Genomic DNA, 23,205 nt, shown 5'->3' with positions numbered 1-23,205 from the left:
ATCGCACCTCATTTAAAGTGGCCACAAGCCTCACTCCATACAAGCTTGGCTTTGGCATTGAGGTGATTGTCTCTAGAATTTGTAGTCCTCAAATCCATTTAATATTCTATCCATCCCACCCACTAGTTTGGCTGCATCTTTCTTTCAGCCTTTATTAAGTGCACCTTTCATTTCTTTATACACCACATTGAGGGGTCTATTACCTTTAGGCATGCCCTTTAGGATCTCGTCTTTTTCTCAACGAGGTGGTGTCTCTGTGATGGAGGTTTATCCTCCCATCCGTATACTTTAGGTTTTTCACGGCGTGGGAATGCCACCCAACCACCATCATCGAGTGTGGATCAGTTGGTGTGAAGATATGCTAGGGTTTGCATTGAGGAAACACAACATGTACGACCAAGATTGAAACATAAAGACTTAGACAGAGACAAGCAAAACTTAAAACTAAATGCAAACGCAAAACTCAAACATAGGGACAAAGATAGAGAGAAGAAACTCTGAAGCGAATGAATGTAAGAGTGTACACAATGCCTAAGGGCATAGCAATGAAGTGTTGGAACCGTTGATCACCATAGTGTGAGGAGATTGAGGCGACTGTAGAGGATGATGCTTGATGATGTGGGCCAAGTAGCAAAACGCAATTGTAGAATGCCGGAGTAGATCACCGCAATAGAACGCCGCAGTAGAACACCATAGTAAAATGTGATAGTAAAACGTAGTAGTAGGACGAGGTGATGGTAGTAGTCGCAAAGGATGGGTCACCACGTGGTGGGAGACTGATGGCTAAGATCTGCACATAAGGGTGAGAAACGTGCACGGAAGAGATAAGGGTGAATGGTGGACAGCCTGTCTATTTATAGATATTGAAGGGTGCACCAAAAATTAGGGTTTTGGGGTACCACTGAAACTCTCTCGAACTGTGTACCAAATTTGTGTTTTTCATTAAATAAGTGTGTTTTGCGGCTATTTAGAAATGCTAATCAGTTGTAAAGCGTGTTTTAGCTCAATGCCCCCTCTCTCAAGCCCAAAATTGAGCCTGAAAGGGAAGGTTGGCAATTTTTACCCCAAGGCGTGCCACCCCAAAGCAGCTCAGGCATCGGACAAAGGGAGCACGTCGGCTGCCTAGTGGCCTACCAAGACTACAAAGGCGATAGTTATTTACCAAGGGAGTTTAAGTAGTCACGCTAGAGATGACATAGCAATGGACAAAGGGTGTTGGTTGGCTACCTAGTAGCCTATAAAGCCCTACAATGGTGGATGGAATCACATTGATTTTTTTTTTTTTTGGTTGGTGGTGGAAAGTTAATTTTAGGGGTGGTGGCAGATCAAGTAATAACGACCCAAAAGACGAGATTAGGGATGGAACACCCAGCGCATCGCAAAACAATAAAAACTTACTCGACCACTTGAGGATGTCGATGATTGTAATCCGTCGGTAGAAATAGCTTAGGATCCATCCAGTGGTGCTCTACATAATGGGATGCATAGTATGCTACATGCTGATGAATGCTCATCTAGTAGGTGCTTGGATATAGTGTCCCTTGTGGGAAAATTGTTCACTTGCCCAAGCACCCTAGTACAAAGATGATGAAATGATGCAATGCATAGGGGAAGGTATAACAGGGGAAAGGCAATGTCGAAGACAAGTGCCGAAACTTGTAGAATACTAAGAAGGGTAGGAATCCCCTCTCAACCTAGATGTTGATGTCGATGAAGGAAGAGGAGCTTGAAGATGGTGGTCTTTGTGTGGTGTCGAGAACCACGTGCATGAAGATGATGAAGTATCTCTATTGGAAAAGCAAGGATAGAAGTCACTGCCATGATAGCATCAAGAGAAATACTGCACGATCCTCCAAGGGAGGGGAAGCCTCCATGTTGATAGAAGAGCAAAACTCCAAGTAGATGGTGAAAGGAACGGCACACATCTTCTTTTTCTAGCTCAAGAAGGACTGGTGCAAGCTTGCATGTTAGCCTTGTACTAAAATACAAAACTATGCAAAAGAGAGAAAAAATTTGTAAGCATAGAGGTGAGTAGTGAGATTGTCCAAAAAACAAAACTGAAAATAAAAGAAAGCAAAGCTAAGTGCAATGCTATGAGTATGTAAGTATACAACGAAAGTCTAAAAAGGGAGAGGCTGTGTGTGGCTACCATCGTGTAGGGTGAGGTGGGGAAGTGGTCCTAGAAGGTGCATTGGATGTCCTAGTAATGGATGCGTAAAGTGCAATAGGTGAGTCACTAGCAGACCAATCAGCCAATCCTTGAGGAGTAGTGAAGGAGACATGCTACTGAGATTGTCTGTGTGCCACATATCTTGTAGAGCTATTGGGGCAAATGGAACAGATGGTGCAGTTGTGGGAGGCGTAGCTTCACTGGATTGGCTAGCCGGACTGGAGGCAAGTCATAGTAGTTTGCGATGGTTTTCTAGGAGAAAGATAGTGGGCCTTGGTACGACACTTCTCATCCACATGCGCCAACCTTTGTAGTGTGTGCAAAAGCTATTTTTCTTAGGAATTTGCTGCGAAAGGGGTCGTGTTTCTTTAGTTCCGTTGGAGGAAGTGGTGTCACCCTTGTTTTGGCTTGCCTTTGCATCTTGTGAGTTCTTGCCACTGTTGGTTTTTCCTCTTGCCATTGTGCAGTCTCATGTAAAGGTAGTGAGATGATGTACTGGAAAAAATGGAAGTATTTATTAGGCAACTTGTTTAAGAAGAATGTGACCTGATTGTCCTTTTACTTCAGGGAGCCACTATTGGCAAACTCAACAAGTAACCACTGATATTCAGTCAACTTGGCTTTCAGATCATCCCTTTGCTTAATGGAAAACTCTTGAAGCTCAAAATCGAGATTGATATGTCGAGTGAGATCTTGAGCTATATAGCGGTCAATGAGATGACTCCAATGTTAATACGCGACGGAATAATGTTGTAATTGAGAGTGGAACTCAAGAAGCAACCCTTTCATTAACTCAACATTGGCTGTGCCGTTGCGGGCTCTCCATTGACGGATGTGAGCAGGGTGAGCTAATTGAGGGTTTTGCATAGGCTTGGTACCAATGATGAGGTCCCAAAGTCCCTAAGATTGAAGCACATATTGCATGGAGTTTGACTAAGTGGTGAAATTTGACTCGTTAAAACGAATCTTATCCGTGAAGGCATTTTTGATTGTTGCAACAAGAGTAGAAGGCGTGTAATAGCGGTAGGGTGAATAGGGGGGGCAGGGTGAGGGAGCGGAGTATACTTGGGATCATTTACAACATTCAACTCTAGAGTTTCTTCTCTCTGTGTTTGTCTCTGTGTTTGAGTTTTTGAGTTTTCGGTTTGTGTTTTGTATTTAGGGTTTGAGTTTTACTTGTCTTTGTCTGAGTTTTTGTGTTTCAATCTTGGTCGTACATGCTTTGTTTTCTCAGTGCAAACCCTAGCATATCTTCACATGGTATCGAAGTAATGAAGTGTCGGAGAGTGACATCCATTGGAGGATCCCAAGTGATGTGACCACTAGTCGGAGTGACAAAGTGAGAGAAACACCAAACGTTGATCACCAGAGTGTGAGGAGACTGAGGCAATTGCAGAGGATGATGCTTGATGATGTGGGTGAATGAGTAAAACGCAACAGTAGGACGTGGCAATAGAACGCCACAGTAGGACACAATAGTAGAATGCTGCAATAAAACTCGAGAGTAAAACATAGTAGTAGGATGAAGTAATGGTAGTAGTCGTGAAGGCTAGATCAGCACGTGGTGGGAGACAGACGGCCAAGATCTGTATACAAGGGCGAGAAACTTGCACAGAAGAGATAAGGTTAAATGGTGGGTAGCCTGTCTATTTATAGATATTGAAGGGTGCCCCTAAAATTAGGGTTTGGGGGAACACTGACCCTCTTGAACATGCACCAAATTTGTGTTTTTCATTAATTAAGCATGTTTTGGGGCTGTTTAAAAAATCTTATCAGCCATAAAGCGTGTTTTAGCTTAATAGGTGGTACCATAGTTTGCCTCCATGGCATGGCCTAGTGAGCCTTTTGGTCATTTTGATGTGCACCAAGTGACCGTTGGACAAGGCTTATGTGTCCCAGTGTCTCTATCTCCACCAGTATTTGATGGAAACATTCATGTTCTAGTGTCTCCGTATCAATAGGCACCATTGGATACTTTTAGGCTATTTTTGCCTACCTACCTCCCACTTCTACTTATTCTCGTCCACCACCACCTCCTTATCCATCTTATTTCACTTACCTGACACCTCATGGTTCTTCCTCTGATCAACCAAATATGCTTTTGATGACAAGATTTATTGTAACAGGTTGAACTTCACTACTAGGTCAAACCTCATGAGACGTCCTTGACTCATAGAACCTATGGGATCAGAAGGGGTGGAGCCCCAACTTGTTCTTGCACTTGTTCCATATGAGGTTGTCTGCTCATGGAGGGCTAGAAATGCCTCCACTATTGTCAAGCTGATGCAAGGTCTATTATGTGAATTTCATTCATAGCTTTAGCATTTTGACTTAGCATCCAAGAGTTGGGCACACTTGAGTAACTGCTATGCAGCTTGGGATAGGACCCGTCACATTAGTTTGTATCATGTGCTCCAAACCTTTAAAATTATTGACCGGGATGGCTTGAAAGTCTAGTTGGCTGAGTATTGATGCCTTTTTGTCGAGTTCTCTACTACGGGGGCTCCTAAATCCTCAAACAATGTACTCCCTCTGTGACAAGTAGAGGAGTCCCTGATGCCTGTCGCGTCTAATGCGTATACCAAGTATGTGAGAGGCCTCTCTTATATCTTTCATCTCAAAGCTCTTCTTGAGCTGAGCCTTAAGAGCATCTAGCTGATCATGAGCTTTCCTTGCTATCAGCATATCATCCACATAGAGTACCAAAATCAATAAAGAACCATCACGGACTTTCTTCGTGTAAAGACACGGATCCATAGCACTCCTGTTGTAGCCCTGTGATTGCATAAAAGGCATCAAACTTATGATACCATTCCCTAGGTGCCTGCTTCAAGCCATAAAGACTTTTCTTCAATTTGCACACTAGATGAGAAGGGTATTAAGCATCAGTTGACCGCCCCCTATCCCCCCCCCCAAAAAATGGTTTGGCTGAGCGGATGAATAGAACCATCCAGGAGCGTGTACGCATTATGCTTAGCCATGCAGGCCTACCACAGAGCTTTTGGGTTGAGGCAGTTAGTACAACTGTGCATATCATAAATAGATCACCTTCTAATGGTTTGGATTTCCAGGTTGCAGAGGAAGTATGGACTGGAAAACCTCCCTCTTATGCGCATCTCCGTGTCTTTGGATGTGAGGCATTTTGCCATGTGCCCAGGGATAAGAGAAGTAAGCTGGATCCTAAGAGTGTCAAATGCATTTTCCTTGGTTATGGGGATGCAGTCAAAAGCACATGAGACATACTCACCTCCATTATCTGTCCTTAGGCATTTTAGCCTATACCTAGACTGGTTCTCAACCAATGCAAGCCATCTCTAAAACACAGCCAAGACATCGGATTTCAGCTTAATGGGATAAGCCCAAACTTTCCGTGAAAAATCATCTATGAAAGTAACAAAATACTTTGTACCACCCATAGACTGACAAGGCATGGACCCACAGACATCCGAATGTACCAACGCCAAGGGCTCACTCATGCGTGGCCTACCAGACTTCTTATGCGTAGACCTAGTCTGCGTGTCATAAAGACAATGCTCATATGAATCAAAATATGCATAATCAAGGGGCGGTAAGTACTGCAAATCAGAAAGCATTTTTATTCCCTTAAAAGACATATGGCCCAAACGGGCATGCCAAAGAGATACATGTGGGATAGAACCCACAGACAAAACATGATCAAGGGAAGAAGCGGATACAATCAAGGGATAGAGGCTGCCAGCCTTGGCACCTCTCGCAATCACAAGTCTGCCACGAGTGATCTTCCATGCAGAGTCTCCAAAAGATACATGATAACCTGCGTCATCAAGCTATCCAGTTGACATGAGATTGCGTGTCAAAGCAGGTACATGATGTACATCCTGTATAACAAAACTGCTGCCAGAAGGAAACTGCAGCCTAAACATCACCAACACCCACAATATCAAGAGACCTGCTATTACCCAAGCGCACAGAGCCTGAAACAGTACGGTATGAATGAAACCACTCTCGGCAAGGTGTCACATGAAAGGACGCACCTGAGTCCAAGAGCCAACACTGTGCATATATAGAGTGTATCTCTGTCATCTGCGAAGCACTAGAAGAAGCTGCAAGGATATAATCATCATCAACATCCTCAGGTTGCATAACATTGATCTCTTCAATTTTAACACTGGACTTTGCAGGCACTATGCTGCGATCAGAAGACTTATCCTACACTTTGTCTTTCCCCTTATCTTTGCGCCTTTCATTGCGCAGTTCATGGCATTGTGGCCTAATATGGCCCTTTTTCCCACAATGGTGACAAGTAACATCTGTATTCCTGCCACGGGATTTGCTACGTGATTTCCCACGAGACTTGGACCGAGATTTCTGAGAATCCCGTCCATGGCCACTGCCATTGCCATGCTTTCCATATCCATCATTCCTGCCTCCAACTGTCATAGCATGCGACACGCGAGAGGCATCCAAATTCTTACAGTTAACCTCTTCCTGCAGAAGAACACTCTCAACATCAGATAATTTCAAGGTAGCAGTAGAGGCACATAATGCAATGCAGAATACATCCCATGACTCATTAAGAGTACCAAGCAAGAAAAGAGGAGCGACATTCTCTGCAAAAGTGATGTCCTGCGAAGTCAAGTTCTTGAGTATAGCATGGAACTGGCTCAAGTGAGCAGACATAGTCACATTCTCCTTCACGCGCAGATCCATAAGCTGCTTCAGCCAATACATCTGACTCGCTGGACTTTTCTTGTCATAGAGATTCTTGATTTTATCCCACAACTGCCATGTACTCTGTTCTTCCTCAAATACATTGTAATGAACGTGTTCTGTGAGAGAGAATACAATAGTGGACTTGCATAACTCATCAAGCTCAAGCCATTCCTCATCTGGCATAGTTGCAGGTGGCTGCCCGCTCAACCTCAATGGTTTGATTTGTGATTTCTGCACCAACACCTGCCAAATCTGGCTCTTCTAATAAGAGTAATTCATACCATCAAGCTTAGTGATGTTGAAAATAGCATGATCAGTGGACGAACTCGCCATAATGTAGGCTGGAAGACTGTAGACAGTTCAAAACTGCTTGCTGTTTACTGCAAAAAATGACAAAAGAATCACCAAAATCGAGAGGAAATGGCGAGAAAAGTGTAACCAAAGTTGCTGCCCACCAAGTACTAGTGCAAGTACATCATTTCAGAATATTTCAGCATGAAAGATCCATGTCAGTCCGGAGTTATATGCTTGCTGTAATAAATGACAGCAGGGTACTATGAGAGTCAATTGCTGACCAAATCACTGCACCAAGTCAATAAATGACAGCCAAGACATGACCAGCCATAAACGGCCATAAATCAGCACCAAACAGTCATCAAGACCTTGAGCAAACACCCAAACATGTCACCAAAGCATCCGTCAGTGAGTAGGCATATCCCCTGGACAGTAGGGCAAAGTATACATAACAATGGCAAGACCTGACACCAGTAGGTGTATGCTCACAAGAGTGCAAAGCCCAAGCTCAGGTCAAAAGCAACTCCAAGATATCAGTGCATGAACCATGCAACATTTAAGTATAAGAGATCCCAAAGTCTCAAGTACCTACAAAATGCTCAAATAGTATAAACCTCCTGCTCAATGTCAGTCAAGCATACAAGATGCTCCCACTGGCACAGAAGGCAGATAAACGAGGTTAACAACTCAATCAAACCAAGTCAAAGTACCAAAGACAGGTAACCAAGACAATGTCTCAATAGCATCCCAAGAGCATGACGGCTACAAAGCAACTGTAGGTAGCATCCATGAGCAAGACATGCATCCCAATAAAGATCTCTGACAACCAAAATGACATCCAATACAAAATTCCGGAGTAGCAAATGAGAATCCAAGCCAAGTCTTTAGAGAGCACTAAAGCTCAACAAGTACATGGTACACTGTGCCAAGACAAATGCATCAAGCCGTAGGTGTCGGGTAAGCATGTACCCAAAGAGCATATAACTGTCAAAGCACTAACCACTGTCAAGCATAGACCAATGTCAATAAGTACGGGCTGAAATAAGCTCAAGCTTCCAAAAGCATCCGGATCCAATGATAAGCTTGAAGTCGTCCCTCGATGATCAATACATCATAGCATAACCCAAGACATATACCCGGAACCAATAGGCATATGTCAACGTATGAAAGATAGCTTCAGTCCAAGAGTATTCAGCATGCATTTACTATTATAAACTATGTATTTCCAGCCCCACAATCAGGCCAAAATCATAGCATGACATGTAGCTTCGATCCCCCAATCAATCGGGATGCAATAGGCATTTAACCGGTTATGTAATCATGCCCAAACAAGCATAGGCATAAATTGTGAATGTAGCACTTGCATCAAATGTCTGTAGACTGTTTATAACAGTCCTGAAACACTGTTTTCAGCCACCAAACCAATGCCTAATCTCAAAGGATCAATGTCAAGTATCAATACATGTGCAAAAAGCCTGAAATGGAGCCCAAACAAGTGCTTAATGCTAAGCTGGAGCTGGAGTTGAAGTAATTAGTGTGTGGCTGAATGAAATCTGTCCAAAATCAGGCGCAGATCAGTGTGATGATGCTGCTGCTCCTGCTGGTCTACGTGGCAGGTTTGGAGAGATTGGAGGGCTCAAACATGAGCCAAAGAGGCCTTGGAACAAGCCTCTAGTAGCCCACAATCAGTGGCAAAGAGATATGAAGATTGGAAGCTTCAATGGTGGCTGCCCTGTTTACCTAGACATGTGGACTGAAATAAATCTCTGAAAATAATGAAGCAATATCTCAATGTCAATGCCCTGATGGTGCCTCAATAGGCCGGAAGAAGCTCGAGAAGCCGGGGAGTGACGGGAGCTCAAGAGAATGAGCTATGGTTGTCGGGAAGGAGACCCAATGCGAGTGGGGAGTCGATGGGAAACTGAGAATGCCACGAGCCAAGCTCAAGAGTCGGGAAGCCGAGCTCTGATACCAGTTGAAAGGTGAGAAGGATCGAAGCTTGCATGCGAGAGTTATGGCAGGAGAGCAAGAGCAAGAGCAAGAAAGAGAGAGACAAGAAATAGGAACTCCAACCGTCACAATGTGTGACCGGGCCTTCCTTTATTCAAATTGTCACTAAAAGAATAAAGAATAAATTGACGGTGACGGGCACCCGCCACCTGTAGTGTGCAGTGGCGGTGACTGTCAGTGCAGTAATACACGGGAGGCTAGGCAGAGACGCCTTTACCCCCAACACTATTCAAGGTGCATCTATCGTTAGGACTGTCATATCTAGTCATCCTCGCAGTTGTAGCTTGATGTTGTTGATTTCCGCTTTGACTAGATGTAGTTCGAATGTAATACATACGTGTTTTTGTGGTATGGCATTTTTGCCCTTGTTGGCTAGATTGGCCCATTGAGGTTCTAGGGTCTCTGTTTGTCTTTGTTCGGGCATGGGCTTTTGGTTGCTGTTTTGTAGGTAAGAATCCATGCTTGTGTAAAGCCATTACTACACTAGGATCTAATTTGGAGGACCCGTCCTACTTGGAGGAGGTGCGGAGGGGGCAGAGCCCCCTCTGTGGGGGTCCGAGGGGGGCAATCCCCCTCGGCCCGTAGGGCCGTTACGGTAGCCACCATGTGCGATTTGAAGGACCGTTCGTAGCCAAGTTTTGAATTACTTGCTCTAGATTTCCGTTTAGTAATAGATCTATGATGTGCTTTTAGCTCTGCGTGGTCTTTGGTTGGTTTCAGAATCTACAGGTTAGAATTTTGAACAAATCCAAATTTGGCTCAACAAGTCCGAATTGTAGGGGCCGAATGTCCGATTCAGCCCGGTCCGAATGGCCGAGGGCCGAATGTGACTGGTCCGAATGTTAAATTCGACCGGTTCGAGTGTGTTTGTTCGAGGGCCAAGTGCCCAAGTGGTCGAAGGTCAAGTGGCCAAGTGGGCCGAGGGCCGAATGATAACTTGTCCGAATGGGGTTGGTCGAGTGGGCCGAGGGTCGAATGGCCTAGTCAGGTGGGCCGAGTATCAAGTGGTCCGAATGCTTCACTTGGACGGGCCGAGTGAAAGGCATCTGAGTGTAGTTGTTCGAGGGCCGAATACTAAAGGGTTGAATGGATTGAGTGGTCTGAGGGCTGATTCTAGGACTCGGCTCAAAATCGCCGTCACTCGGACGGGCCGAGCGCGATGTGTTTTTTCACCAGACTTCCAAGAATTCGTCGCATCGAGCGATCAAGGCCTTTCTACTTGTTGAGCACCTCCAAATCCAAGCTACTCATGTAGGGGAATGTGTGGAATTACCTGTGCTGGGCAAATAACTCCTAGATGACAAGATCGAAGCAGGTCCACGCAATGAAGCTCTCTCCCTCTCTCCAGCTCTCCTGAAACCTTGCAATGCAAAATGTGGCCTTTCTTGCCACTCCTAGCCCCTTATCACCCTGCCCAAGCTTGTACTCACCTTAATCTTGCTTCCCTTACTAATATTTAACCCAAAATTTCATTTTTTTCCCTTCTTTTTTCTATTTCAGCCTGTTACACAGCAACAGAAAACCCTACTGTATGCTTCAATGTTTTGCTCCTATCCTTCCTAAATGCAAGAAAAAATCATAAGGGAAATACCTACACTACTCCATCATGCTTTCCCAAGTCCAAAAACCAAAAACCTACTTGCTAAGGAGATTGAATACCTCTTCAAACTCCCTCGTTTCCTACCTACCTACCTCAAGCACCGGTTCGGGGAAAACCCTACGTCAATGCTCAATTCAAGGCGCGCAAGCGCTCAAGGCTTGAATCTATTGGTCTCGGCAACAAAACCAAAATGTGGGAGCTCTTGCTCAACCGCCAAGACCCACGGACCGCTTATTGCTTCAAGCGTTCCAAGCCGAGCACTAATGGCTACCTCTCACATAGCCGACGCGCTACCCATATCTACGGGTGTAGTGAGCTTACCTTCATGCCGATTGAGTTACCTCCTCTCCTGCGCACTCTGGTAGCTCCACGATCCAAGTGCAAGCTTCAAGTAAGCTCCATCCTCAAGCTCCACACTCCAAGCTCCATTGTCACGAACAAGAGAAGAGAAGAGAAGAGGAGAAGAAGAGAGGAGAAGATGGAGAGCTTCTCCTCCCCAGTCCCTCACCCTCACACACTCACTCCCTCACACTCTCACGCTCCCTCTCTCAAGCACAAGCTCAAGCAAGCAAGAAGAAGAATAAGAAGAAGAAGAGGAGAGCCACTTTTGGCCACACACAAGAATGAGCTTCTCATTCACTTTTCAACTTTATATACAAAACCCTAAATCCCTTTTGGGCGGTCATCCTCTTATCCCCTTTTTTACATGGTGAGAGCCCGGCACTCTTAAAATAACTCATGGTGCGCCTTGCGCTTTTTTACAACAGTATAGACTCGCTCTTTTTCTCATGCGTCTTTTTCCTTGATTTAGGACTTTTCTACACTTCTTGTGTTTCCAGATTCTTCTTGGCGCGCCTTCGTCTTCTATTTCACTTTTGCATTGACATTTTCTTTTGCTTTAGATTTTCTAGCTTTTTCACCTTGTTCGTTTGAGGGTTAACAATGTCCATATGATTGGCCAACCATAGTGAGCAGGAAGCATAACCAACAGATGAAATAAAGTCAACCGCGCAGTAGGGGCAAAGTCTTTTCACAGTCAATGCTTTGCTTTTGTCAAAACCCTTGCACTACAAGGCAAGGTTGTCATGTATGATGGCGTCCAATTAATATGGTGTCTAATACTAGTATGGTACTAATCGGACTAATAAATCTTGAACTTACATTTGACACTACATCCAATGAAATTTTTTAAACATATAATTTTAATGTCTATACTTAATGTTGGGACTCAAAATAATACACATTGAGAGACTTTATATTAGCAGCTTATATATAATGAGCTTGAGGATAGAGAGGATGGCCGATGGAGAGCTTGAAGTGGAGGTAGGATGGAGATATGGTGAAGGAGAGCTTGAGGTAGTGAGGTTAGAGAGCTTTAGGAGAGAGAGTTTGAGAATAGAGAGCTTGAAAGTTAAGCTTGAAGCTTGAATTTATAATTAGAGAAGGAAAGAAAGGGAGAGAATATATTGCTAGAAGGGGGGGCACACAAAGAGAGAGAGAGAGAGAGAGAGAGAGAGAGAGAGGGGGGGGGGGGAGGGGGGGTAGAAGTAGTCGGATAGTTTCCATCTGATGTGATCGAACACGTCGTATTGGACAGGATAGATCGGATGAGCCGGTTTTTCCATCGGATGTGTACAATTGGGCCACACGGTGAACGTTGTACTTGTCTAAAGCTCCATTAGCCTTTAGCTTAGCCCTAAAAATTCACTTCATCCCAATGACTTTCTTGTGGCGTAGACGATCTATCAAGGTCCAAGTCTCATTCCGGTCAATACTCTCTAGCTTCTTCTCCAGGGGTTCTAGCCATTCGGGGTGCTGAAGAGTCTCCTACAGCTTAGAATGCGCTATGTAGTCAACTATAAATGATGACACAAATGAAGCTTGAGGTACAAGCCGAGTAGATCTTCCAAGGTTCTTTGGAGTGGAATCCAATGGAAGGATCCTTGAATCCCATACGGTTTGGTGGTACGAGTGAGGCAATGGGTCTTACAGAGGGAGCCTAGGAGTCGAAGAATTTCTGGGTGGGTTGGAGTGGATAGTAGACATTTTTTAGAAGGCACTATCTCTGAGGGAATAATATGAGGAAGGGGCTCGGAGTTTTGTGTAGAAAGCTGCACAGTGTCTCTCTCATCAAACATTGTCTATCTCCTAAGAATCACCTTGTTTGTTTGAGACAGGCTTTTGCTTCGGAGGAGTATCCTACAAAGACTAGGAGATCAGCTTGGGGAATGAGCTTGTGTATCTTATCATCAGGGATGTGCGTGTTAAGCACAACTACCAAAGACTCTAAAGTGGGAAACTACAAGGCAAGAGCCAAAAAATGCCTCATATGGAGGCCTTTGAGGGATAGTTGCAATTGGGCACCGGTTAAGGATGTACATTGAAGTGTTAACAACCTTGATCCAAAGGTGCTTATGAAGCTTTGTTGCGAATAGCATAGAACATGCCATGTTAATAATGGTCCACTTCCTTGCTCTACCACTCCATTGTGTGAAGGGGAGTTGGTAGAGGTAAGCTAATGTGAAATGCTATGCTCTCGTAGAAACTTGGAAAACTCATGGGAGTTGAGCTTGCCCCCACTATCACTCCTCATGCATCCTACACGATGACCAATCTAGTTATGCATGAGAAACACCCAAGTAGAGAAATATGTAAAGGTATCGGACTTATGCTTGAGAAAGTACATCCATGTTTGTCTAGAATGATCATCCACAATAAAAAAGAAGTACAATGGGCATTTGAGATGGCGGTGGATATTGGCCAACAAAGATAAACATGAGTCAATTGAAGAGACGACATAGTTCTATGTGAAGTTTGCTGAGGGAGTAGAGTACAACACTGCTTTACGAGTTTACAAGCTTTATAGATATCCCATGATAGCTTTAGGCGTAGAAGGCCATCAACTAGTTGTCGACGCGACAACTCATAGAGTTGTATCCGAGATGTCCTAAGTGAAAATGCCAAATATGCTTGGTGATCGTAGGCTTTCGTGCAGTGGCTAAAGCTTGGAAATGGTGGAATTCAGATCCCTTGGTTGTTAGCTTGGAAAGAAATTGTCATGTGGTATAGGCTACTAGGCTGTGCCTCATCATGAGCAATCACCAAAACAGTTTGAGAGTCAAGAACCTTGATTGTGGTCATTGTAAAGAAAACTACTCGTCTCAACCGGCAAAGTTGTTGAATAGATAACAAGTTCATCGCAAGCTGGTGGATAGAGCATACATCATCTAGCGTAGCGCAATCTGAGCCCTATTCAGTGGCAAAATTGATGCGACCATGAGCCTGAATCTTAATCGAGGAGTTGTTCCCAACCCGAACTCTCCTAGCTATAGGGGCTTGGGAAATGAAAATGTCCTTAATGGGAGTCATATGACGAGTAGCTCCACTCTTCACAATCCAAGGAGTAGTTGAAGTACTCGGCTATGACAAGTGGGCCTCTGCAATTATCTCCTAAGGAGGAAACTTGCAAATGTGGATGAGACTCGCATTGTGAAACGTCTTTATAGAGACAATGTGGGCCTTTGTAGAGACCGGTCAGACAAGCTCTGTGGCATTGAGAATGTTGTTGACTGTGATGGTTGATAGGTGGTAGCGTGGGTCTGGCCTTGCCACTGTCCTTTGTTGAGGGTTTCCACCACCTTGTCTCCCCCGTTCCCCGTTGGGGGTTGTCAGACTGAGGGGCGGGGGTCTTAGTCTTAAGCTTTTGGTGTTGTGTCTCTTGCCTTTGATCAACACTCCTTGTTAAAGTGGCTAGCCCTCTGACAATGTTGACAATACCGATTTTTATTCAGTACATTTTGCCACCCAGGTTTTAGAGATGAGTGGGAGGCTCCTCGGGTCTCACTTGCTTGATTTTAATTTTGATTTTGGTTTTTTTTCGATTTTGATTAGAGTTTTGACTCTGTAAACCTTTTCCTTGTTGCCCCTTTTGAGAAGAAGCAACGAGAGCCCCTCTTGTATAGTTCATAATATGAAACTCATTGAACAACCAAGCATAATGCACTAGTTGATTGTCAAATTCATAGAATGTGGGCATAATGGATTGTGAGATCACCTGCTGTACAAAATGGAAGTATTTCCTCTGTAGCTTGTTTAGACATAGTGTTACTTAATCGTCTAAGGATGTAGGAGCCTCTGTGGTAGAGAACTCAGCGAGAAGGTGTCGATACTCAACAAACTTGGCTTTCAAGTCATCTCAGTTAGTGAATTTAAAGTTTTGGAGCTCACGATCAAATTGATGCATCGGGTGCTATCCTGAGCCACATGGTGGTTAGTCAAGTATGCCCAACACTCAAATGCTTAGTCAAAATGTTGAAGCTGTAAATGAAATTTAGGTAAAGACCTTTCATTAGGACAATAGCGGAGGCATTTCTAGCCTTCCATGAGGGGACAACTTTGTATGGAACAAATGTGATATCAAGTTGGGGTTTCAACCCTTGTACAATATCGCATAGGTTATATGAGTCAAAGACATGTCTCATTAGGTTTGACTAGGTAGTGAAGTTAGACCCGTTAAAACGAGTCTTGTTATTAAAAGTATGTTTGGTGATGAGAAGGAAGAACCATGAGGTGTTAAGTGGAATAAGATGGATAAGGAGGTGATGGAGGGGGATAAGTAGAAGATGGAGGAGGTGGGTAGGTAGAAATAGGCTGGAAATGTCCTATGGGTGCCGATTGATGGGGAGGCACTAGAACATGAATGTTTTCATAAAGTGCCGGTCGAGGTGGAGGCACTAGGACACATAAGTCTTGTCCAATTGTGGACTGGGGCACAACAAAACAGCCAGAATCCCCACTAGGTAATGCCATGGAGGCAAATTGTGGAACCAACTGATCCACACTCAGTAAGGGTTGGGTGGCATTCCCACGTTGTGAAAATCCCGAAAGTGTGTGGATGGGAGCATAGTTGTCAGGTACGATACTATACTAAATGGTACGGTATGATATTAGTAAGAAAAAAAAAAACTTGATTTAAAAAAACCATAAATTAATAAATGATAGAACGCATTGTAAGATCAAAGTACAACAATGGATGACAATTTGCATAATAGAATGTCAAGTGCAAAGTACAAAGTACAACCCTTAGACTTTAGGGTTGTGAAAGTGACTTAAAGTGCTTTCACACATAGATGTGTGTATTGTGTGGTAAGCGACCAAAATGTGTTATGTAAACACATTGATGAAAATAAAAGTAAGGGGAAAAACCTCTCTTACGGAGAGCAAAAAGTGTCCCAGTATCCTTCGTGCGGATATTGATACTCATGTGTAAGCGTAGATGTGAGTAAAACCCAACAAACCCCGTGGAGAGATAGGTGATTAGCATACAAGGGTCATCCACTGAAGGAGATCAAATTTAAAGCATTGTGGAATACTTCAAATTTGTTGCGAGGAAGGGCTTTGGTGAAGATGTCTACCACATTCTTGTTAGGACAATAGACAAGGTTGATATCCCCTACATGTAGTCTCTCTATGATAAAGTGATATTGTATCTCAATGTGTTTTGTGGGTGCATGAAACGTTGGGTTTCATGCCACTGCAATGCCCTCTGATTGTGGAGGAGGCTCCATGACAGATACATCAAGATCAACCAACAAACGCTTTAGCCATACACATTCAACGGGAGTAGTGAAAGTTTCCTTGTACTCAGCTTCACAAGACAATGTGGCAACAGTGGATTGTTTCTTGCAAAGCCAAGAAATGGGAGAAGAGCCAAAAAAGAAACAATTGACATTGGTAGAGTGACAAGAATCAAAATCACCAGCCCAATGTGAATCATTGTAAGCACCCCCTTGGCATAAAGCAATCCAAGAGTCTTGGTGCCCTACAAATAAGGGAAAGCACGCTTTATAGCTTGCCAATGTGACATACATGGGTTGTGCATATATATCTGCTCAAGAGTGAAACTGTAAACTAAATATTTGGCATTGTGTTGCATAAATAAATGAGGCAGCCAACTGCTAGAGCATATGTATGGATGTTAAACATATCACTATCATCATGCAAAGACAGCTTAAGTCTAGTCTCCATCAAAGGGGTTGCAGAAAGGAAGAATTGGTCACTCATGGAGGTGGCCAGTTCTATGCTGAAAGCTAAGAAATTGCCACATGGTTTTTGGACGGAAGCAGTTATGTATGCTTGTCACGTTTTGAATAGGTACCCTACTAAAGCATGGGAAAATATTACGCCTGTTGAGGCTTGGAACAGTCGTAAACCTTTAATTGGCCACTTTTGTACCTTTGGGTGTCTTGCATGTGCTCATATTCTCAAAGCATTGAGATAAAAGTTGGACAATAAGACTATCAAATGTATATTTGTGGGATATAGTAGTGAAAGCAAAGGGTACAAGTTGTACGATCCTGTTTCCAAGAAATTTTTTGTCAATAGAGATGTGACTTTTGATAAAAAATCAAAATTATCTCTTGCTGGTTATGACACATATTATGCTCCAAAAGATGTGTTTGAAGGGCTGCTGCCCATTTCTTTTGATGATATGTTAGATTTGGGGCCTTTTTTAGTTTATTCATGATGCTAGAGGCATTGGATTGTCATAGTCCGGATATATTGGTAAACTCCTTAAGAGATTCACCTACCAAGATTGTAAGCCAATAAGAACACCGTTGGAGACTAGACTTGAGAGGGTGGTGAGATGGGGCATTCGAGCCTTATCTGTAGAGGTATATAGGTGCATAGGTTCCAGAGAGGGATGTTTCTAACGCATCGATTGAAGTCTTTTGGCAGGCTCAAATCTTGGAGCTAGGATTGACATCCAGGTTCATGATGGGTTGCTCTTTGACAGCAAGCAAGATTGGCTCCTAGTCCTGAGCTTGCATGAGGGGACACTTTAGTAGTCTTGGCCAAAGGTGGGGAATCCATGGTCACATATAATCAGAGGCATTTTTGATAGAATAGTCTTGTATGCTATTGCGAGACATTGTTGATAGACATGGAGATGTGTTATGACTCTTCTCTATTTTCAAGAGCTAGTACGATCGACATTGACCTCAGGTTCTCTCCGAGGCACCTTGGTGGCAGCTTGATCACCCACTACTTGGGTATCCATAGTTCTACTAAGGTGGTTCTTTGTTGTATATGATTATTATTGTATCATTGTATTGTAGTAGATCACCCATGATCTGAGAGAGAGTGTTAGCAGTTTGGTCAGCTTAGGTGTGAGGGATGCATTTTAAAGTAATAATTTTAGTGATTATTTAGGCATTTATTGCTGGCTGACCAGCATTAAATGCTGGCTGATCAGCTGCCATATTTGGTATATTTTGGGCCTATTTATTCAGTGGCTTCTCCTCCTCTCATTTAGTCATCATCATTCTTCAAGTGGTCTTCCTGTTGGAGAGAGGAGGCAATGCCGGTGCCCACACAACCAATGACTCACTCTTATACGCATCATTCTCGTGTTCGGTATATGAATTTCATTTTCGGAGTATTATCTCTGAGTTCTCTTCCTTTGTAGTACTCTTTTGTTCTTTGTTTCCTTTCTCTTCTAACTTGTGTTCAACAGTTTATTTTAGTACTTGTGTATGCTTCCATTGCTGCACCACTTTTGACACAATGAAGGTAATGGCTAAAGGCTAAAGGGTTTCTAGTGTGTATTCAAAGTTTTGACAGCAAAATAGAGGCTTCACAAGTGACTCTCTCCTCAAACAAGTGGGAGAAGCAAAAGCCACATGCCCTCTTTGATCTGCATAGCATCCTAGCTTCTCTAGCTCTGCATTGTGGTCATCCACAGGGACCGTACTAGTCAAATAAGCAGTTGGTGTGAACAAAGCTCTCTATTGTCTATGGCTACTAGCAACTTGTAGGTTGGATGTACCAATGCTACAAAACCATGGATGGGCTTATGTATCCATGTCCATCTCCTCTTTGCTATCTCTAGAATATGTGCATGTTGTATCTTTGTGATCACCGTGCAAACATGTGCCTCGACCAATGCTGCTGTAAAGAAGTGAATAAGAAGGCCCATGGTGGGCGCCTCGCAATCACTCATACATAACACCCTATTAAAGGGAGCCATGACAATGACAATGGCATGTACATGCTGAAGTATGAAGAAAGAACCATGTTGAAACTGCTACTGCACATTGCTTATACCTGCAATGTCACATGTATAGTTGTCCCCAAGATGGACAACACCATGTCGACCCCTTGTATAGTCAGAGAACTACTCACGATGAGGGGTGACATGAAAGAAAGCACTTGAATCGAGAATCCAAGTATGGATGTCATCATCTGTATTTGCAAGTAAAGCATGTGCACCAAAGTATGAAGAGACCAAGAGTACATCATTCCCATTGTCACTATCATGAGTGACTACATTCACCTCTTCAATTTTGACACTGCTATTCTTAGGTTGACTCTCTTTCTTCTCTTCCTTGCAATCATCTGTCTTCTTGCCTTTTCCTTTCTCTTTCTTCCATTTGTAGCAATCACGTTTAAAGTGACCCTTCTTGCCACAATGATGGCATTCAACATCCTTGCCACGTGATTTACTGCGTCCCTTGCTATCAGATTTGTCTTTCTGTTGTGATCTGCCCCTAGTATGCAAAGCACTGGAAGAGTTACTGGATGCATTGTTCTGCCGATTCATTTTTTCTATGAGTAGAGCACTCTCTACATCAGCATACAAAAGAATCGCATTAGAATTGCTTATAGCAGTCCTGAATGTATCCCAACTCTCTGGCAGAGTGCAAGCCAAGAACGTAGCCTTAGATTCTTCATCAATCAAGAACTTCAAGGCAACCAATTGACTGAAAATGGAGTTAAACTCACTCAAGTGAGTAGACATTGCTGTATCCTCTTTCATACACAAATCCATAAGCTTTTTCAGCCAATATACTTTACTTGCGGCACTCTTCTGTGCATACAATTCTTTCAGGTGAGTCCAAATAGCATATGCAAAATCCAAACCTTGAATGTTAAACAGCAAGGCATAAAAAATCGATAGCTCGATGGTTGAGCGTGCAAGCTCATTTAACTCATCCTAATCTTCTTGTTCCATATTTGTAGGCTTTGTTCCTTTGGTCTTAATCGTCTTTGCCTGCTTCTTCTGCAACAGGATATTGTAGCATTGTTTTTGCCAGACTGCAAAGTTATGTGCTCCTTCAAGCTTCTTAATGTGCGTGAGATTATTGCTGTCACTGCTGCCAGCAATGATTTTCAGCCCAAATGTGGCCAAAAAATTCAGCAAATGTAGGCCCAAACTGCCACACAAGTGACCAAGGTACAAAACAAGTACCAACCAACAATAAATAACCAGGTAGAAGCAGAAATTTCAGATCTGCAGATAAATTTTCAGAAGCACTAAACCTTGTGCTGCAGCACTCCACAACTGATTACAGTTGTTTCAGGGAGAAATACATTACATTGTATGAGAAGTCCCAAATTTTAGCTGCAATTTCTGATGTTCATGCACCCACGGGCACAAAATTTGACACGCACGGTCAAAAGCCCCAAAATTTTGTGCTCAAAGCATCAACCATACATATGCACTATCTTTGAAATGCATAGAATAGGCAAATTTTGCCAAAATAGAGCAATTTCAGCAAAACCCCCAAAATTTTTCAAGTGCTAGGTGTCCAATTTGTATGGAATTAAACCCGCATGGACATAAAATGACCAAATGGCGCACAAATTTTACCCAAACAGCAAAAGCCCCAAATTGCATGGGGTCCAATGTGCATCAATGTTGAGAAATTGGGTGAATTTCAGCCCAATTTTTGCATGTACATGAAAAGCCCCAAATATTGGAGGCAAAATGTCACAAATTCTTGCAATTTCTGAGACAAATGTTCTTGCTCTGCATCACAATCCCCAAACCCGAGAAAAGCCCCGAATTTCCGGGCCAAGATTGCACAAATTTGCACTTTGTGCTTCCATGCGTGAAACCCCTTCAAGAAAGAGGGGTAGGAGCTGATTTTTTTGAAAGAAAAAAAATTGTGTGTGACTCGACGTGGGTCCGTTGACCCGTCAGGTTCGTGACGTGACGACCCGTTGAAGTCTCTTGTCTGTCGCACACCGTGGTCCCACCGTCAGTGCCTGTGAAGTCGCGTGTTGGTCCCGCCGTCTTGTCAGCTGCTGTTGTGTCGGCAGCTTGAACCAGGTTGCGTGTCTCACAGTTGGTCGCGACTGTTGCCCCGTCGACTTGCAGCTGCTGTCGTCGCCTACTCCGTCACATGCATGGGCCTGATTCATGTCATTGCCATTTGCAGCCCACGACCTGACTACTAGCCTTCAACTGTATGCTGTCTGTTGATGTGCCCAGTCTGCAACCTGACGTCTCCTCCTCAACTCGCCCTCTACACAGGTGGTCTTCGGCCTCAGCCCACACACAGGTCGCCAAGAACTCCAGCTGTCTGCTGGTCTCGTCAGATCTCAAGGAGTGCACAGAACCTGATGGTTCTGATACCAGTTTGTTGTGACAAAGAGTGCGAGGATCGAGACACACAGTGCTTGCTAGCAGTAGAGACAGAGAGACAGAGAGAGACAGTGCAGAGTAGAGAGTGAGAGTAGCACGACTTGTGGGTACAATGACGAGTGTACCTCTTTAGGTTTATATATATATAAAAGGGTGTGTTCACACCCGAACATATATAAAAGGCACGAGGGCCCTTTATTTTCAACAAGAGAGGGATTCAAAGTGGAAGAAGAGAGAAGATTCAAGAGTGTGGAAAAGAGCACCCAAGGTTAGAGCATGGGATCCAATGGCAATTGGCATCCAATGAGCAATGTGCATCCAATGGTAAGTGGCAATGGGCTGGCAAGTGAGCCACTTAGGCAAAAACGTGGGCAGAAAGTGTAGAATTGGCTTTGACCAAGACACGGAAGGCGCTAGACATGGTGGCCAAAAAGGGGGGGTATTTCTGTATGGAATAGTACGGATTCATATTGTATTATACTGTACAGATTGTACAGAATGAACAGGTCCATACTATGTATGAGGGCAACTATGTATAGGAGGATGGACCCCCATCATGGAGACACCACGTGGCTGAGGAACCGACGAGGTCCTAAAGGCTGTGCCTAGGAGTAAAGGAGCCCCTAGTGTGATGTGTGAAAACATGGAAGATGCACTTAATGGGGGCTAAAAGGAAGGTGCAGCAGAACAAGTGGGTGGGATGGTTGGGAGATTAAATGGATTTGTGATTGATGTAGTTGTGGAAAATGAGTTCGGTTCCTTTTGTCCATTAAATGCAAACGATGAAAAAGATGATTCATGAAAATCAAATTGACCATGAGATGTGAAAGCTGAAGGAAAAGATGAAGCAGCACTCAGGAATGAAGCTTGCAACTTTTGCTTGCCTTTTCTTAAGTTCAAATGGAAAAATCTATCTTCTTTAGGGCTTATGAACTTGTCATGAGGACGTGAAATTTTGAGATGCTTTAATCTTGCTGGTAACATTTGATTAAGTTATTAATCAAATGTGCAAGGTTGTTTAAGCACATGTGATGCACACGAAGATATTCCATAGTAATAGGCCAAGGATCCCAAGGATGTAGTGGGTGTCAAAGGCAAAAGTTGTGATAAGTTATGCGGACTGGGTTTTGTTGGTCAGTTGGTATTAGATCAGACCCTAGGACAGTGGTTCATGTCTTAGAAATTCTCGATACAGAGAGAGCCTTCTAATTGTGGGACTGTTTGTTGACTTCAATGTGTTGCTCACACACACGCATGTAGACATTGGCACAAACTACTGCTTGTTAATGTGTAAATGTGGATGCTCCAAATATGCTGGTGTAGTATGGGTTCCTAGCCTCCCTGATATGAAGTGCTGAGATAATATTTCATTATGGAAAGCTTTGGCATATGAAGAAAAACTATTTGTGGATTGAATTCTCTGCATGTCTCATGTCTCAGAAATGTATATACAGAGAGCCTTTTAATTGTGGGATCTGGTTTGTGCCTTCAGGATCTTGATGGAGAAGCAGCATTGCATCTTCGTAGGCTATCCAAAAAAGATCCAATCACAAGGGTAATTGTTTGGTTATGCCATTTCCTAGTAGAGTGACAACTGAATTTTGATTTGTTATTGGATTTCCTTTTGGGGATGTTTTCAAAATGGCAGTTCAGTATATATATCGCAAGTTGTAATGTGCATAGTGTTATGACATGTATATTGCAGATGCAGTTCTGGGTAAATTTCTACTACGTATTACAATGATAAACATACATGTCTCCGTTAAGTTCTTGCATGATTGCTAGATGTGGATTATATTCTCAAGAGTCAGTGTCTGTCGAATTCTAATCTTCCTAGCTTGCACTTCCCAATGGTAATATCTTGTTTCCGGGCTTAACTACATTGTATTTGTTCTGTCTGCTTGCAGGTTAAAGCAGTCAAGGCTCTGGATACATTGTTCAAGGAACATCCAGTCAATGTACTGTGTCAGCTGCTTCCAAATTGGGTAGACCTCTCTCTTTCCAGTTCTG

The 23,205-nt window shown here is 43.4% G+C and overlaps 1 protein-coding gene across 2 annotated transcripts in view; it reads left to right on the top strand.

Moving 5' to 3' along the window:
- LOC148036522 (HEAT/U-box domain-containing protein) overlaps positions 1-23,205 on the top strand; it is a 102,890-nt gene that overhangs the window by 21,311 nt on the left and 58,374 nt on the right. For both annotated transcript variants that reach the window (XM_087678513.1, XM_087678512.1), the window contains exons 3-4: positions 22,688-22,750; positions 23,103-23,180. In XM_087678513.1, the coding sequence (XP_087534639.1) occupies positions 22,688-22,750; positions 23,103-23,180 (141 nt within the window). The remainder of the gene's footprint in view (positions 1-22,687; positions 22,751-23,102; positions 23,181-23,205) is intronic.

This window comes from Lygodium microphyllum, chromosome 5 (genome assembly GCF_053477565.2).
Source record: "Lygodium microphyllum isolate KBCC chromosome 5, Lygodium_microphyllum_v1.1.10, whole genome shotgun sequence".
NCBI lineage: Eukaryota > Viridiplantae > Streptophyta > Polypodiopsida > Schizaeales > Lygodiaceae > Lygodium > Lygodium microphyllum.
Note: the sequence above shows the minus strand (reverse complement) of the source record. Positions and strands in the feature narration are given on the sequence as shown.